This window comes from Anoplopoma fimbria, chromosome 15 (assembly GCF_027596085.1).
Source record: "Anoplopoma fimbria isolate UVic2021 breed Golden Eagle Sablefish chromosome 15, Afim_UVic_2022, whole genome shotgun sequence".
Lineage (NCBI taxonomy): Eukaryota > Metazoa > Chordata > Actinopteri > Perciformes > Anoplopomatidae > Anoplopoma > Anoplopoma fimbria.
In genome coordinates, this window is record NC_072463.1 from 3,136,787 (window position 1) to 3,152,331 (window position 15,545).

Consider the following 15,545-nt stretch of genomic DNA (forward strand, 5'->3'; position numbering starts at 1 on the left):
AATAACTACAACACAAACATTTCAAATCGAAGAAAAACAGGTGGAAATGTTGTAGAGTTGTTTTGTTCATTACTTTTGCATTACAACATATATTTTATTACAATTTTGGTTTAAGTTTAAAAAAAATAAAATCACCCCAGCACAATTAAAGAAACTCTGAATATTTGTTTCTATTCCTGATTAGACCTCATTCTTTTCATTTTGTTGTATTTTAGAAGTTTTGTTTGTGGATAGGTGTCTTACTATTTTGCATTTCTTTTTAAAATAATTTATTGCTTTTTTGTTATGGTTGCGCTGTTTGATTATAAATGTATACTCACTAACTGCTGTACAGTAAAGGATAAAAAAATTGTCATAATTCACAACATTCAAAGCCATCTCTTTCCAAAACTAATCTGGTAGCACATTAAGTGTTCTAAAAGTAAAAACAGTTCCTTTTGTAAAAAAAAAAAAAAGACATTATGCATACAAATGAAAAGTTACACCATAAAGTTATTTATGTTGAATGCCCACAAAAACTGACGCTGTAACCATGTTTCAATATAAATTTTATTTGCAGGACATACGCAAAAAGCCATACGATATCATCAGCTTCACATTACAATGCAGACTCACATCCATAAATTGGGCTTCAGTAGTGTCTTTGAGGTTTCATCAACAAGACTTTGACAAATATATATATAAAAAAAAACATAATAATATAATTTAGAATATCCACACATACTGCAGTAGATTGCACAAGGACGGGGATATAATTCTTCCACATAAGGGAAGATTATTTGGAGTGTGAATGGGATAAGCTTAAAGGAATATGTACTCTGTGCTACTGAATTTGGGTGAGGACCTTAACATAGAATTACATACATTCGGTAAATCAAATGTATATTTGAATTTGGGCCCACACCACATCCGTGAAGCTTACCAATGGATAAAAAACGGTTTCACTTTAGTGACATAAAAGTGGACCTAAAACACTGCAGTTATGTGAGAAGCTAAATATGTTATAATAAATATCCGTAAAAGTTTAAAATCACCAATATTAGAGTCATATTTTCAGTCGCTTGAACTGATCCGTGTGAAGATGGCGTCTCAGAGGAGTGTGGTGCAACTCTTGGCTGCACAACATGAACAATTCTGATGACGCTGTGTTTACGATAGCATATAGTTTACATTCTCCCAGAACAGAAAACAGTGTTTTCCTGTTTGCTCAAGAATCACCTAAAACATAAATGAAACTGTGATATGCTTCAAGTATCAATATTCACTGATGCAGCCGTGTTTTCATACAGTAACAGTAAGTTACTGAGGATTACTCAGTTTGTCAGACAACAACGTGTTAGTCGTGTGTTAACAATAAGACATATCTATCATTTGTTGGTGCAGCTATAAGAAATGAGCTGAGGACGTCTTCACTGGTTACACGCCAAACAGCCGCCCGCTAATTTTTTATATTAAATATATGTCATCATGTGACCCATTAGATATGTAACGCAATAAAACACCTGCTGAAAACAACTTTTTTCCCCTACATTTACAGAGTATGGCACAGCTCTGAAGAGAACCTTGAGTTCAAGTGTCCGACGCTGTGTTGGCTTAAATATTATCTTATTATGCACAATAACTTGGCGTTTTCAGCCCCGTGTTTCAATTCGAGGATCCGACTCCTTGGCTGAGGCAACCGCCAAATCATCAACGCGAACCGATTTCAAATCAGTCCTCAAAGACCCACAAATTTGACCTTTCAGTCTTCTGAAATTTGAAGCACATGGGGAAACTTACATATTGTATTAGTCTAAAACCATAACACATAATTTTGATATCCTATTTTCCGACAGGGCATTGTGTAAAATGCCCAGTTTCTACTTGATTTTGGCCCAGTTTGTGAAATTAAAGAAGCATCTTTGAAACATATAAAATATTTATCAAAGTGCTCTGCTGTGTTATTGCTTCAGTTTCAAGCCCCTCCCAGAATCCTAACCCTGACATTAAAAGCCAACCCACCAACTACAGGTTGCACAGGCTTGCCTCAATATAAACACACTATTCAAGCTTCTTTGAGCTTATTACAGTGTTACACAACACATGTGAAATTAAATTTAAAATGTTAAACGTCTGGAGAGAACAGTTGGGTTTACCCACATCCTTTTTTTTTTGGTAATCAGATCACTCAGAACGCATTCATCGCTGCCTCAGTGAAATTGCTTTTCTTTTCATTCTCACATCGTCTTCTCGCATTCACTTCTACTCCATTTTGGATCTCTCCATCTTGGTTTTCATGATTTCCTGTTAAAACAGGGAACGCGGATTAAAACATGTACAGTAATGTGACTGTGGGATGATAACACAGTAAAGTTCATCACCAGGAGCATTTTAAACAGACAGAAATGTGATTGGAAATCATGGGACTAGCAGAGGGGGGGAGTAAAAGGAGCCTTTACCTCTTCTTCATCTAGCATTACAGGGAGAGCTCTGTATAGAGGGGAGAAAAAAACAGAGAAGGGGGCAGTGAATGCATTCATACAGTCCAGGCCTGGGTCAAACTGCATGTTAAGATACTCTCTAAAGCTTGTTTGTGCTTCCAAAGTGCTGCCATTTGAGTATTAACAGTATATCTTTCTAGCCTGAGCTGCATAACAGGTAAGCTACTTCAATACACTGACATAAGCTGAAACAATGTTAAAGTAAGAAGGATTAAAGTATTAAAACGATACCTTATTCTCACAAATTCCAGGTAGCGCAATACTTGTTTTTGAGCAAATGTGAACGCTTTAATTGACTTTACTTACACATCAGCAACAGTTGTAGGAATGTTCTCCTCAACCCATTTTAGGTCTTCATCCTGGCAAAGCAGAGTTAAGAAATAAAAAATGATTAAGTTATGTTTGTGGGAAAAAAGAAAATAAACGGATAAAAGAAGAGAGATGTTGACAGAAGCAGTGAACCCACCTCTTTACTCAACAGTTTCTGGGAGCCATTAGAGTCAGGTTTTGAGCCTCTCATCTTCATTCCCTCTAAAAAAAGAAATAAAAGAAAATGTAAATTGACAAAAGTCCATTGTTCAATAATTACATTAAAACATAACTAGGTTATTAAAATGCCCATTCACCTTATATAGGCTTTCTTTAGGAAATATTCTCAGCAAACACTCCATGAATGTTCATTGTTATGCAGATGATACCCATGTATATCTACCGATCAAGCCAGACGAAACAAGCCAGTTTGCTAAAATTCAAGCATCCCTTTAAAAACCATTAAAAACCTAGATGACCTGCAACTTCCTGATGCTAAACTCAGACAAAACTGCGGTTATTCTACTAGGCCCAGCACACCTCCGAAATCAATTATCTAACGCTATAGTTTCTCTAGATGGCAAATATCTACAGTTGACCCAGAATGCTGCAGCACGTGTACTAAGAAAAGCTAAGAAAAGAGATCATATTAGTGCTGTATTAGCTTCTCTGCACTGGCTCCCTGTTAAACCTAGTATTGAATTTTGAATCCTTCTTCTCACCTACAAACCCCTAATTGGCCAAGCACCGTCTTATCTTAAGGAACTTGTAGTTCCATATTTTCCTTGTGCCTACTTGTGCTTCCTAGAGTATCAATTAATAGGATGGGAGTCAGAGCCTTCAGCTATCAGGCTCCTCTTCAGTGGAGCCAACTTCCAGTTTCAGTCCGGGGGTCAGATAGACTCACCACATTTAAAAGCAGGCTTAAGACTTTCCTTTTTGATAACGCTTATAGTTAGGGCTGGCTCAGGCTTATAGTTAGGAGGGAAAGTTATCGGAGGAACTTCAGTCAAAAACAGCACAAGAAACGGGGTCTAAAGAAACTAAAGTCAATTTCTTTGCATCTGAACTGTACAAACACAACAGCCAACCTTATCCATCAGTAATATAAACACTATCTGACGCAGGTGTACCCAATAGTAAGCAACTAGTAGATGACTTGGCTAGTCTCGCAATGAAAAGCAGGAGTCTTACCAAAAGCTTCACTCAGCATTGGCTCCTTGGCCTCTTCCTCGTCATCATCTTCATCAATCAGAGGAGAATGGGAGAACCTGAGAGAAAACAGAAACAAACTAAAAATGTAATACTGTCAACTTGTTAAACCCGAGAGTTTGCTAAAAGTAAATCTGAGTTTTATGTGTATTTTTACAGAAACGTTTTTTCAAGAAGAGGCACAATGGAGAATTGTGTAAATAATGTAAATAGTTTATTGGTTTTACCTGTGTTTTTACGGTTTGTATTGTTACAGAAATGTTTACAGTTTGCTAAAAGTAAATCTGCTCTTTGGATTCAACATTCAGTTGATTTGTGTGGTTATTTTTTGAATGGGAAAATATATAGAGGTCTGGTTGAATTATAAAAAAAAAAAAAGGCAAAAACTGCTGCATTTGGATGTATTGAACACCATTAGTGATATACAGGTGACATATATAGTTTGGTACATGAGAAAACACAGATGGTGCCAAAATGTGCCAAAATGACCATTTTGGAGACTCGCCTGAACTGTCTGTACTAAAAACTCTATAATTTTGTTCTGCTTCACTTTATCAGAGTCAACCTTTGCAGAGAGAATGTTCACATATTGTGCTATGATTTGGTAGAGGTTTAGAACTGCAGCTGCATCATTCCAAAGGGATAATCATCCTGAAAGTGCTTATTTATTTAGACGAACCTGAAACTTTTTCAATTGTGCTATGTGCCATCTTCATTTACTCTTAACCAGTAACGTATATACTGATATTTACACATCTGAACAAATCTCACAAGTGTTCCCTTTATTATTACACCAACATTATTCAAACAGACCTTGTGTTTGCAGAGATATACTATTAAAGTGACAGAAATGTTTTTTTGGGCTCCAGGATCAGCTCTGGCTTGACTCTGACCTCTGGTTGTTAGCGGAGGGTCGCAGCAGCACCATGATGACCAGCAGAATGGTGGAGAAGAGGAGACGCCAGAAGGCATCGTCTACCCACAAGTCCCTCCAACCCTGTGGAGAGGACAAAAATAGAAAAGAGTGATGATGTTATCAGGATGGAAGGCAAGTTCACTTTTCATCTCTGCACAAACAAGAAACAGAAACCTCACGGACAGGAAACACAACACAATAATCAATCAATAACGGAGCAGAAAACAAACTGACCGTCTGGCAGTCCACCAGCTTGAAGACTTTGGTGGTCCAGATGATGAATACGATGGAAGCTGTGGACACAAAGTAAGCACCGGGCTTGTTTTGAGGTCTGTAAACAATATGCAAATGATGGGAAACAGCACATGAAACGTCCCACTCAGGCCTCCAGAAAGAGCGCTGAGCTTTGAGACAAAAAGTACAGAATGGCCAAACGGTGGAATTACAACCTCCAGCTCCGTCAAGTGATACCATGGGGCCCAGAGGCTTTTTCCTATAGACTTACATTTGAAAAGAGACGTCTTTAACTCAGCGGATACTTTTTTTGTAGGTCTATCAAGTTGAACATCCCAATGTTAAATCTAATAGGTCTTAAAAATTGCGAAATGTACTAATAGCCGGAGTTATTTTCCTTCCTCTGTTCATGTGAATGAGCTGAACTGAGTGCTGGGAAGCGGGATTATAGAAAACCCCAGTGGGCATGCTCAAGGGCAACATAATGCTGAAGATCTGGGTATTTTCATCTTCATTTTTATACTCTAAAGTCAAACTTTTTTTGTCTTCATGGGCCACTGAACTACTTTTATAGGAATGAATGGGTTCCTGCCTCCAGAGCTGCATCCAGTTCTCTTTATACATCCATGATCTCACCAGGTAACCAAAGTTAGAAAAGGGCATCCCAGTAAAAGAGTGGACAAATATACAAAACAATGTACATGCTCTTATACATGAGGAGCATATAGTGATTGTGTTAAAGGAATAGTTCACTACTTTATGCAACTTTTTCTTCCCAACACCTATAAACAGACTTCCATGTGTAAAATCAATGGTCTTCCCCATAAACTGATCATAATGAAGCAGCTGTTTCTGAATTAAGGCACAGCTCAACTAGAGCCGTTTTCTACTCACCGAGAACAGAGAAGATGAGGGTGTTGGTGAAGTGTTGGTACAAAGAGAGTTTCACTATGTTTCTGCGGAGCTTCAGGAGACGAGTGGTTTGAGACAGACTGATGAAAATGTAGATGCAAGTTAAGGAGAACACACTGTATTTACATTCAAGAAAACACAACCAAAAAGCGTGTAGATGCAACGCTTCTGAATATGCAAATCCTTGACTGGCTCTGCTTGTCATTTTTTTTTTTTAAAAGGATATCCACCACATGACGCAGGAGTCAATAAGGGAGAGGCTGAGATTAGCCACCAGGGCGACCGTCCCATAGAAACCCTGGAGAAACGAGACGAGAGTCGGATTTTACAAACGAGACACAACATGAGCCTAGAAGTCGGCACAGAGCAAATAGTGTGAAGTCACATAAGATAAGCTTGTGTTAAGATCTGGTGGAGATTTGAGTCTCCTCTCTTTGAAGCTGCCTCATTATACACACACCGAACTGCAAGACCTCGATCCATCCATCTAACTGTCTTTCTTATCTCATGTTTGTTTGTATAAAAGTACTTTTTGAACCTGCTGCATTGTCTTTGGCTGCTTTTGAATTCCACACTCCATCAAATACGTCATTCCCTTTTATCATCACTTGTCTGCCTCTTAGAGACTGAATCCCTGCATAACCGTCTCTCTTCTCAGATAAACTGTTTTTATACTGAGTGCCTTGAAAGCTGCGCCAGGCAAGATATTTATGTAAAAATACACCACTGCTATCAGCTTCAATTAGTCAGTGGAGGCTGCAACAGCTAATGTCTCATCTGCAGTAGTTGAAATGCAGTGAGCTCATTATGTTTCCCTGGATGAAAGTCATCTGCCTCCACAGAAAATGAAGATTTAAGGGCTAGAAGTGAAATAGAAATTGTCTCCTAAACAGCAGAGAGAGAGAGAGAGAGAGAGCCTCCCAGGGAAATCTACACTCTCTCGTCCATTTGGTATATTGATTTGGTATATAACATGATCCCTGCTTTGAAAAAGTTACCTCTAACAAGTTGCAACTGTGCTGTCTTAATGAAAATCAAACCTCGCTGTGGATACTAATTGTGAATAATTATAATTATTACACACACACGAGGGATAAATCTGACATTATTTGTTTTTAATTAGATATTGACATCTAGCCTCTCGGTTTACTCTTCACTCTTTAGCAGGATTTCCTACTGTTGCTGCTTCACAATAAAAGCATTCAACTCCAAAACACTTTTATTGTGAAGCAGCCAAAAACATTAATTAGTCATAGAGGTTAGCTTATCTGTATGAATTATCTGAAACTGTCACTGTGTGTCTTCAAGTATGCTAAAACAAATATTAAGAATGACAGCTGTTTATAAGCTGGAGTTTATTAATTATTAATACTTACACCCGTCACTCTTAGAACTCCTTCCACAGAGGAGAAGAGCAGGTAGAGAAGCCCAACAGCTGCCAGCCGGTGAACTGTGGTACCCAACCTGGGCCTTAACAGGTAAAGGGAGAAAAACAGTTCAATTATACAAACAAATTATTGAAATGAGAGTATTAGCAGCAAGTCCCCCCCACTGGGTTTTCATTTGTATAGAATAATGAAAATTATAAAAAATCTAATTATCCTAAAATGATAAATTATTGAGACATAATGTGGAGAAAAAGGTGAGTTTTAAAAGTCTAAACTTACTTGACTATGCCGTAGCCAAGACTGACAATGAGGACCAGGATTCTGGCCAGAGATCTTTTGAGAGCAGAAAGCAGCTCAGCAAAAATCACAGCGCCTTGAACTGAGAAGAGATAAAACACATAAACGAAATTATGATTATATCAGACTGAAGTAAAGAGATTAAAGCATTATTCCACTAAACGAGCAGATATAAATCAAGTAAACCAACTGTAGTCTCCTTTGTAACGGATGCTCTGGTATTCTGAGTAAAACACAGCTTTTTCCAGCATGCCGAGGATGATGACGGCGCCGATCCAGAACTGGATCCGCAGCAGATCCCTCCAATAGCAGGCACACCAGAAGAGCCACAGAGCCCCGAACAGCACGTACACAATGCACATGACCATGAAGAACTGCCATTGGACAAGAGAGAGAAAAGTGTTCAGCTTTGTTTGAGTTACAGTTAAGATCTATAGTTTGCACATCATACAACACTTTCTGTCCTTAAGACCTTTGATTGGTAAAAGGAAAAAGAACTCCCCAAAAAACTGAAGAAACCTAAAGATGAACAGACAAACAATATATATGTTGTGAGTACAGAATAGACAAACATAAAGAAACTACAGTATACACCAGGGCGGTGTCCGAAAATCAATTTTATATTATATTATATTCAATAAACATATTTAATGTGGGCATAGCAGCTCATCCCAACACAAACAGATACAGAGTACTTTGCATTTATAAAATTTTTGCATACTGTTTTACTCCCTCCATTTTTATCTTTCACAATAAAAGTCCTAGACATAAAGTATAAACTGCTTACCAGGGGAACTCAATTTCACTCAGAGCATTTCGCTAAGAGGCAACTCTACAAAATAGCCTTAAAATATGTATTTATCACAAATGCATGCAGGCTTTTTTAGACTAACCAACGTTGACCTAGAATGTTTTAACAGCGCAACAGTTATGACGTTATTAACTGCGCAAAGAAAATGAACCGGGTTGTTTCCAAAAGTATTTTTTCTCATTTTGTCGATGAGCTCTCTACATTGTCCTCTATATAAAACTCCCTGAATATGGAGGAGGAAGAAGTGAAAGAGTGAAGGATTTCGGACACAACCTAGAGGTAGGCAACCTTGAACAAGCGTCCCACCATTGGCACTCAAAGCTTTCCCAGTGGCACACTAGAACACAGTGCCCTTTCATGTCTTTTACAGTCATTAACAGTGGCTCATTGGGATGAGAAAAAGCTTCAAAAAGAGTCAGTTGAATGTGTGGATGAGATTATTTTAAAAAAGATTATGTATGTTTCAATTTGAAAACGTTTTTTGACCAAAAGGTCTGATTGTCATTCCTACAATTTCTCTTTCTGATTAACCCTAAAACCCTCCCTTCAGATAACTTATAGTACATACCATCATCAGGGGCCAATCTGCCGGAGAAGAGTAGTCGTGTGGTCCCTTCATCTCAACTTTCACTGGAGAAAGAAAAACAAAAAAGGTTCATTTTCATTCTCAGTCAACAGACTTTTATTCCTTTTTGGCGTCACTGATTTATCTACTCAGTAAATATGAGAGATTCTCACTTGTGAAAGCAAAGTTGAGCTGCTCGACCCCGATGTCTTCATCCTCGACTCCGCGGATCATAGGCTGCACCTTCACTATGAACAGATACGGACTGTCCTCCCAAGCTTTGGCCACTGCACTGATATCCTGCAGAGAATCAGAACAGTTATGCTACTTTCTTTATTTATAGTCTTTATGTGCACACACTAAAACCATAAGTCAAGATATATTAATACAAAAGTATTTGCAAAAAGCTCAATATCTGTAAGAAATTAAAGTTGCAAGAGTCGTGGTTTGACATCGTAGCACGAAGCCCCTGAGAGGTCGGGGTAGAAGTTCTTTTCTCCTGTGATCTATCATAACACATCTGTAAAATTGTGTTATGTGAATAAAAAATTATAAATAAAACTCAACCCACACTGTGATCACAATGACAAGACGCCTACTGCCAGAAGAGTAATGTGCAATAAATACAAATGTAAAGTGACAGATCATCTCTCATTAGTGTTACTTTAAATATGCATTGTATTAAAACTGGTCTGGACCCACTCATAATCTGTTCCCACCATGACCGTTTGGTTGCTCCGTACAACATGACATCTGATAAAAACATATTTAAATACATTGCAATACATTGCATAAAAAGTAATAATAAAAGGTCTTACCGGCTTGTCCAGCCAAATATGGCTCTGATTCGAAGGGTCACTCTAAAACAAAGAACCAGGAACATAGTGAGCAAAGCTTCATAGAAATAAAGTTCGGAGATATTACGCTTAATATGTTTAATCCTTTTTATATGAGCTAGATCAGTGACTCACCTTTGGGCTTATGAGGGGCTGATATGGGTTGAAATCTGCATAATACACCTAAGTGTGAGGATAAAGAAACATGAATATACATATATTGTATGTAGCAAAGTAATTAAAATGCTTGCATAATAAAAAATAACATGAGAAAAGCAACATTTTCAAGATGTTACCCGACTTTAGATAACTGCTGCATTAGTAAACACCGGGGTTAAACTTCACTGTATTTACATAGTAATGATTAACTGTGCTCTCCGTATTAAGACGACACTTGTGCTTTTGTTCACAAACCTTCGGTAAGAAGAGGGCGGAGCAGTTGTCGAAGTACATGTAGCCCTGACTGTAGGAGCCGCTCCATCCGTCTTTCAACATGTGCTCCATACCAAACATGTTCATGGCTTGGTTGTCCTACAGGAGGAGAGAGAGAGACGGGAACATCAGTTACTCTGTGAAGTCAGTTTATTCTCTTGAGATGTTGCAACATTATAACAGACCACACATGACACGGCATGATATTTCTAAATCAATATCACAATGTGTGGACTAGCAATGAAATCAGCATGAATATTAACTAAAGACCAGTGAATGTTCATTTTTGTGCCAAATGACATCCTATTGGTTCCATGGATTGTTATGGTAAAAACTTGACCAATGCAAAAGGAGGCTCACCTTAAACTAATTGGTATAAAGTAATACAACTACTAATTAGTAAACATAATACCTCCAATCAACGCATCCCATTACGGTATTAAAAAATATGTTTTTTGGTGCTTATGTGACTCAGATCTGTCGCATCACATGGAATCTGATCTTTTCAATTCTGACTTGGGTCACTATCAGAATTAATGAGACTCTAGATTGATATTCAACGCAATTCTGCGCTGGCTGGAGTCACTCTGTGAATACAAACATAAAAAACAGCTGCGATGGAGGTGGAGTCATTGGAGTCTTTCCCTCTTCTACCAATCTACACACCTGCTGCTTTTCAAAAAGGGATATTTGTGAAGTCTCATGGATGCAAAGAACCCCGGCATCTTTGAGCTGGATGGTAAATTATACTGCAAAGCATTTGCACCATACAGATGTACACGTGTGCCATTTTCATTTTTTAAACTGACATATAACTGCATAGCATCTTAATTACTTTAAATAAAAGGTGACTAAAAGAGGCAACCATATTTTCAGTTTTGGCGACCAAAGGTTGATGCCTGGTTGCAGCCTGGCAAACACTTTTTGTGAGACTCAACAGACAAAAGTTCAATACTCACAGGTGTGTTGAAGACCTCATTGTAGCAGACAGAGGAGCGCAGGTACCAGCTGATGTTGAAGGCCAGGTTTCTATCACATGACGTTGTGTCACCCTGGACTGCAGGGAGACAAAACAAAGGGAGGATATCTGGATTATTAGACAGAATAAGACATTAGGTGGCCACAGCTGTTACAGGAGTCACACTGTGTGTTGTAATCCATTTCCCCTCAAACCTCCGTCATCTAGTTCTCTTTCAAAAGGTGACTTTTGCTATTTCCCTGCGTCATGTTGCTGCATTGCATTGTGGTCAATTTTCTGCTACAGTGGGAGTAGAAACCAGTGTCTCTCCCTCCTTTACAGTATTAAGGAGTTCTCACTTTATGACTGATGACTGCTGATGCAAACTGACGTCTCTAGTGAGGAGAAATAGTCCGAGATTCTGAGGGACAGACAACAAATGTGAAGTTTACTATCAAATGTTATAGATTGTATCTTCTCTCCTACCAGACTCCATTGCAAATATGCTGAAAATATCATTATGCCTGGCAGAGGGCCTTATTAGCAAGACTCAAAAAACTGCTATAGAAATAATGAAATTGTCCCTGAGATAAAAGTTACATTGTGTTTAAGAGTTTTAGGGGGACCTTTAAAATGTTAAGATTCCTGAAACTGAAATTGGCTTTTTATAAACCATGTGGACTGACAGTGGCAGCAAAACCCAGGATGCAAATGTGATTCTACAGAGAGCAGTCTGCAGAGAAGGGGAGACTTTTCTACCGTGACGGCCGACTTATTTTTTTTTTTTTATCATTTCAAACACTGACATTTTGTTCACTGTGCAAGTTTTCCAGGAAATTCTGCCCTGCAGGCTGCAGGACATCCGGCTCATAGGTAACGTTTGGCATTTAGCCAGTGAGAGCCATAAGAACGCATCTTGGGACGTAAATTTAAGCCCAACAATGCGATTCAAGCAGACATTTAAATATTTAACCAAACCCTTTTTGAGTTCTCTCAAGTGCCAGAACAAATACCTCCAAAAAAACAGCAAGGATGAGTGTTGACTCATCATTGTCCGTCAGTAAATGTTCTACTTATCAGACGAACGATCTTTGTACTTTGTGTGTTAGTATTTAAATAAATCAATAGTACAGGTATTCATACTAATGTGGATGCAGATGCAGGAAGCAGCCTGAGGAAATGGTACCCTCATTGATGGCCATTGCTATGGCAACGGCGACGCATGTACATGCTGCGGCCGGTAGCTCCCATGAATTTCGTAACGTAAATGTTTTGTCTTAATTTGATGTTTTTCGTGTTTATTACTGGAGCATTATGGCGTATGAGGAGAGCCGAGATGGAGGCTAAGCTACCAGCTAGGACCTGAGGCTACTCCAGTACCCAGTCTACTCCTGGCAGGCCGATGTTCGGAACGAGAGGAGGTGGACTCTGTGTTTACATCAATGATGCTTGGTGGTCCAACATATTGAAAGTTGATGGACATTCTTGATGTTGAATTTTTAATGTTAAGATGTCAGCCATATAATGTGCAAAAGATAATTGTTTTTGTTGCTGCTGTAAACATTCCTCCTGTATCAATTTTAAAAAAATGCATTACAGGAATGCAATACTTTTTTGTTTTGTTTATCATGTTTTTCTTGTGTTACAAATGGGCTACAGCTGCATTTCGTTGTGCATCCGCGTGTTTCATAATGACAATAAATGATCGCGTAATCATTTAATAAATCATACAAAGCCCCCAAAACAACACATGATGAAGAGGTCAGACTACTTACACTTCATGAATATGGTGGTGTTGGTGTACAGCGTCTTCCGAAACACAACATCTTGTGTCTGAAAACACAACAAAGATGAATCAGTTCTTATCAAACACCTCAAGCTCAGTCAGATGAGTTCAACAGTACTGTTTGAAGCCCCTTCAGGTCGGTCACACAACAGATAGTCAAAGATCTGGATACATCTTCAGAAGGAGCAAAAGATTATACCAAGCGAGTACAACAATATTTTTGTGAGATAAATCAGTATCTCTTTAACGAGCTCAACCTCGAGCTTCTGTCTGAAAGACCTTGCTATTAGCCAAAACACATCTTGTTTTTGCTGCAGGCTGAAATCAGCTACAGATGACAGCTGTAGAATGTGTGAAAAACAGAGAAGTGTATATAACAGATGTTGTCTTTTAAAGAACCTATGCCCTGGCTCCAATTAAAAAGCAGGGTCCATCTGAAAATCATATTTACTTCCTCAAAAGGACTCCACATACACAACTGCATTTTCAATAGTAGCTCAACTAGTTTTTGATAGATTGTGCTGCCTTTTTTACACCAGATCACATATTTGTTCATAGCAGAGGTGGAAGAAGTACTTTGATCTTGTACTTAGGTAAAAGTAGAAATTAGTAAGAAAAACTATAATTAATGTATTCAAATTTTGACTTATGTGAAAGTACAATAATATAATAATAATAATAATAATAATAATAATAATAATAATAAATGTTATTTATAACGCGCTTTTCACAGACAGGGGTCACAAAGTGCTTAACAGCATAATAAAAACAAGTTTAATATTAAGTTCATTAATATTGGCATCAAAATAAACTTAAACAACTGAATAAAAGTACTTAATGTGCAGATTAATGTATCTAATACATGCATGTGTATTAATGTTGAATCTAGTAAATCTGGGGCTCATTTTAACTACTTTATCTGCTGAGTAGCTCGTGAGTTCCTATTGCATTTGTTGATTATATTCGTATTAATATTATTTAATTGCAAGTTCTATAATAAATGTTGGAGTATCTTAACCATGTTTTCCTACAGCCTTCCTTTCTTTTAATAACATGTCTGTTTGTAGATGCATTTACACCAGATCACATATTGGTTTGTAGCAGAGGTGGAAGAAGTACTTTGATCTTGTACTTAGGTAAAAGTAGAAATGATTGAAAAGTAGAATTAATGCAATCAAATTTTGATTTATGTGAAAGTACATTTTGGGATCATAATAAACTTAAAGTACTGAGTATTATTGTGCAGATTAATGTATATTATGCATGCATGTGCATTAATGTTGAATCTGCTTGTGAGTTCATTTAGCATTTGTTGATTATATACATATTAACATTATTTAATTGCATGTTCTATAATAAATGTTGTGGAGCATCTTAACCATGTTTTCCTACAGTAATGGCCTTTCCTTTCTTTTAATAACATGCCTTTTTGCAGATGCATTTCCCCTTTAAAGCAGAAAACAATGACACAGATGACCAGTCCAACCAGTCGGATAAGCTACACTGGTATCATTTGAGGTATGCATGTGCATTAATGTAGAATCTGCTTGTGAGTTCATTTTGCATTTGTTGATTATATTCATATTAACATCATTTAATTGCAAGTTCTAGTGCAATCAAATGTTTAAGTTTAATATTAAGTGCATTAATATTGGCATCAAAATAAACTTAAACTGAATAAAAGTACTTAATGTGCAGATTAATGTATACAAGACATGCATGTGTATTAATGTTGAATCTGGTAAATCCATTTTAACTACTTTATCTGCTGAGTTCATTTTGCATTTGTTGATTATATTCATATTAACATTCTTTAATTGCATGTTCTATAATGAATGTTGTGGAGCATCTTAACCATGTTTTCCTACAGTAATAACATGCCTTTTTGCAGATGCATTTTCCCCTTTAAAGCAGAAAACAGTGCCACAGATGACCAGTCCAACCAGCTACACTGGTATCATTTGAGGTGTGCACTGCTATGTAGCAATGCTAGCGGCTAGTTAGCTCCGCCGGCTAGCAGCAGCTGCTGGAGGTGTTAGCACAACAGGCTAGGCAATAACACACAAACACACGTGTTGGACTGACCGAGTTTATCTCCACGTTCCACACGGAGACCTCTGCCGCAGTCCCGACACGGAGAACCAACGCAAGCAGCAGGAAACATGAGCGATGCGACGGTGCATCTGGGTTCTCCATCTGTGCATCGACGCTCCTCCTGCAGGTCCGTGACGCGTCCGGCTTGCAGTTCACCGCGTCACCGCAAGATGGCGGCGGAACGTTCGAAACAGGAAACGCTGCCATGGCAACCGGCTTGCTGTTAATGGCTTAATTTAAATATTTAATTTTATATGATTAATTATTAATGCATATTAGCAATTAGCACTGCTCTGAAGCATAATTAGTCTTTAT

General features: G+C 37.9%; 1 protein-coding gene across 1 annotated transcript; it reads right to left on the reverse strand.

The window, feature by feature from the left end:
• Positions 1–551: 551 nt before the first annotated feature.
• Positions 552–15,372, reverse strand: LOC129103327 (transmembrane protein 87A-like). Its single transcript, XM_054613738.1, has 20 exons — positions 15,222–15,372; positions 13,126–13,183; positions 11,352–11,449; positions 10,375–10,491; positions 10,096–10,143; positions 9,943–9,984; positions 9,298–9,424; positions 9,128–9,189; positions 7,939–8,122; positions 7,731–7,830; positions 7,440–7,533; positions 6,288–6,361; positions 6,046–6,152; positions 5,152–5,210; positions 4,895–4,998; positions 3,984–4,060; positions 2,947–3,011; positions 2,787–2,839; positions 2,439–2,469; positions 552–2,283 (listed from the first exon to the last, which is right to left on the reverse strand). Exons 1-20 carry the CDS (start codon positions 15,330–15,332, stop codon positions 2,242–2,244), a joined length of 1,653 nt encoding a protein of 550 aa, XP_054469713.1. The 5' UTR covers positions 15,333–15,372; the 3' UTR covers positions 552–2,241.
• Positions 15,373–15,545: the final 173 nt, after the last annotated feature.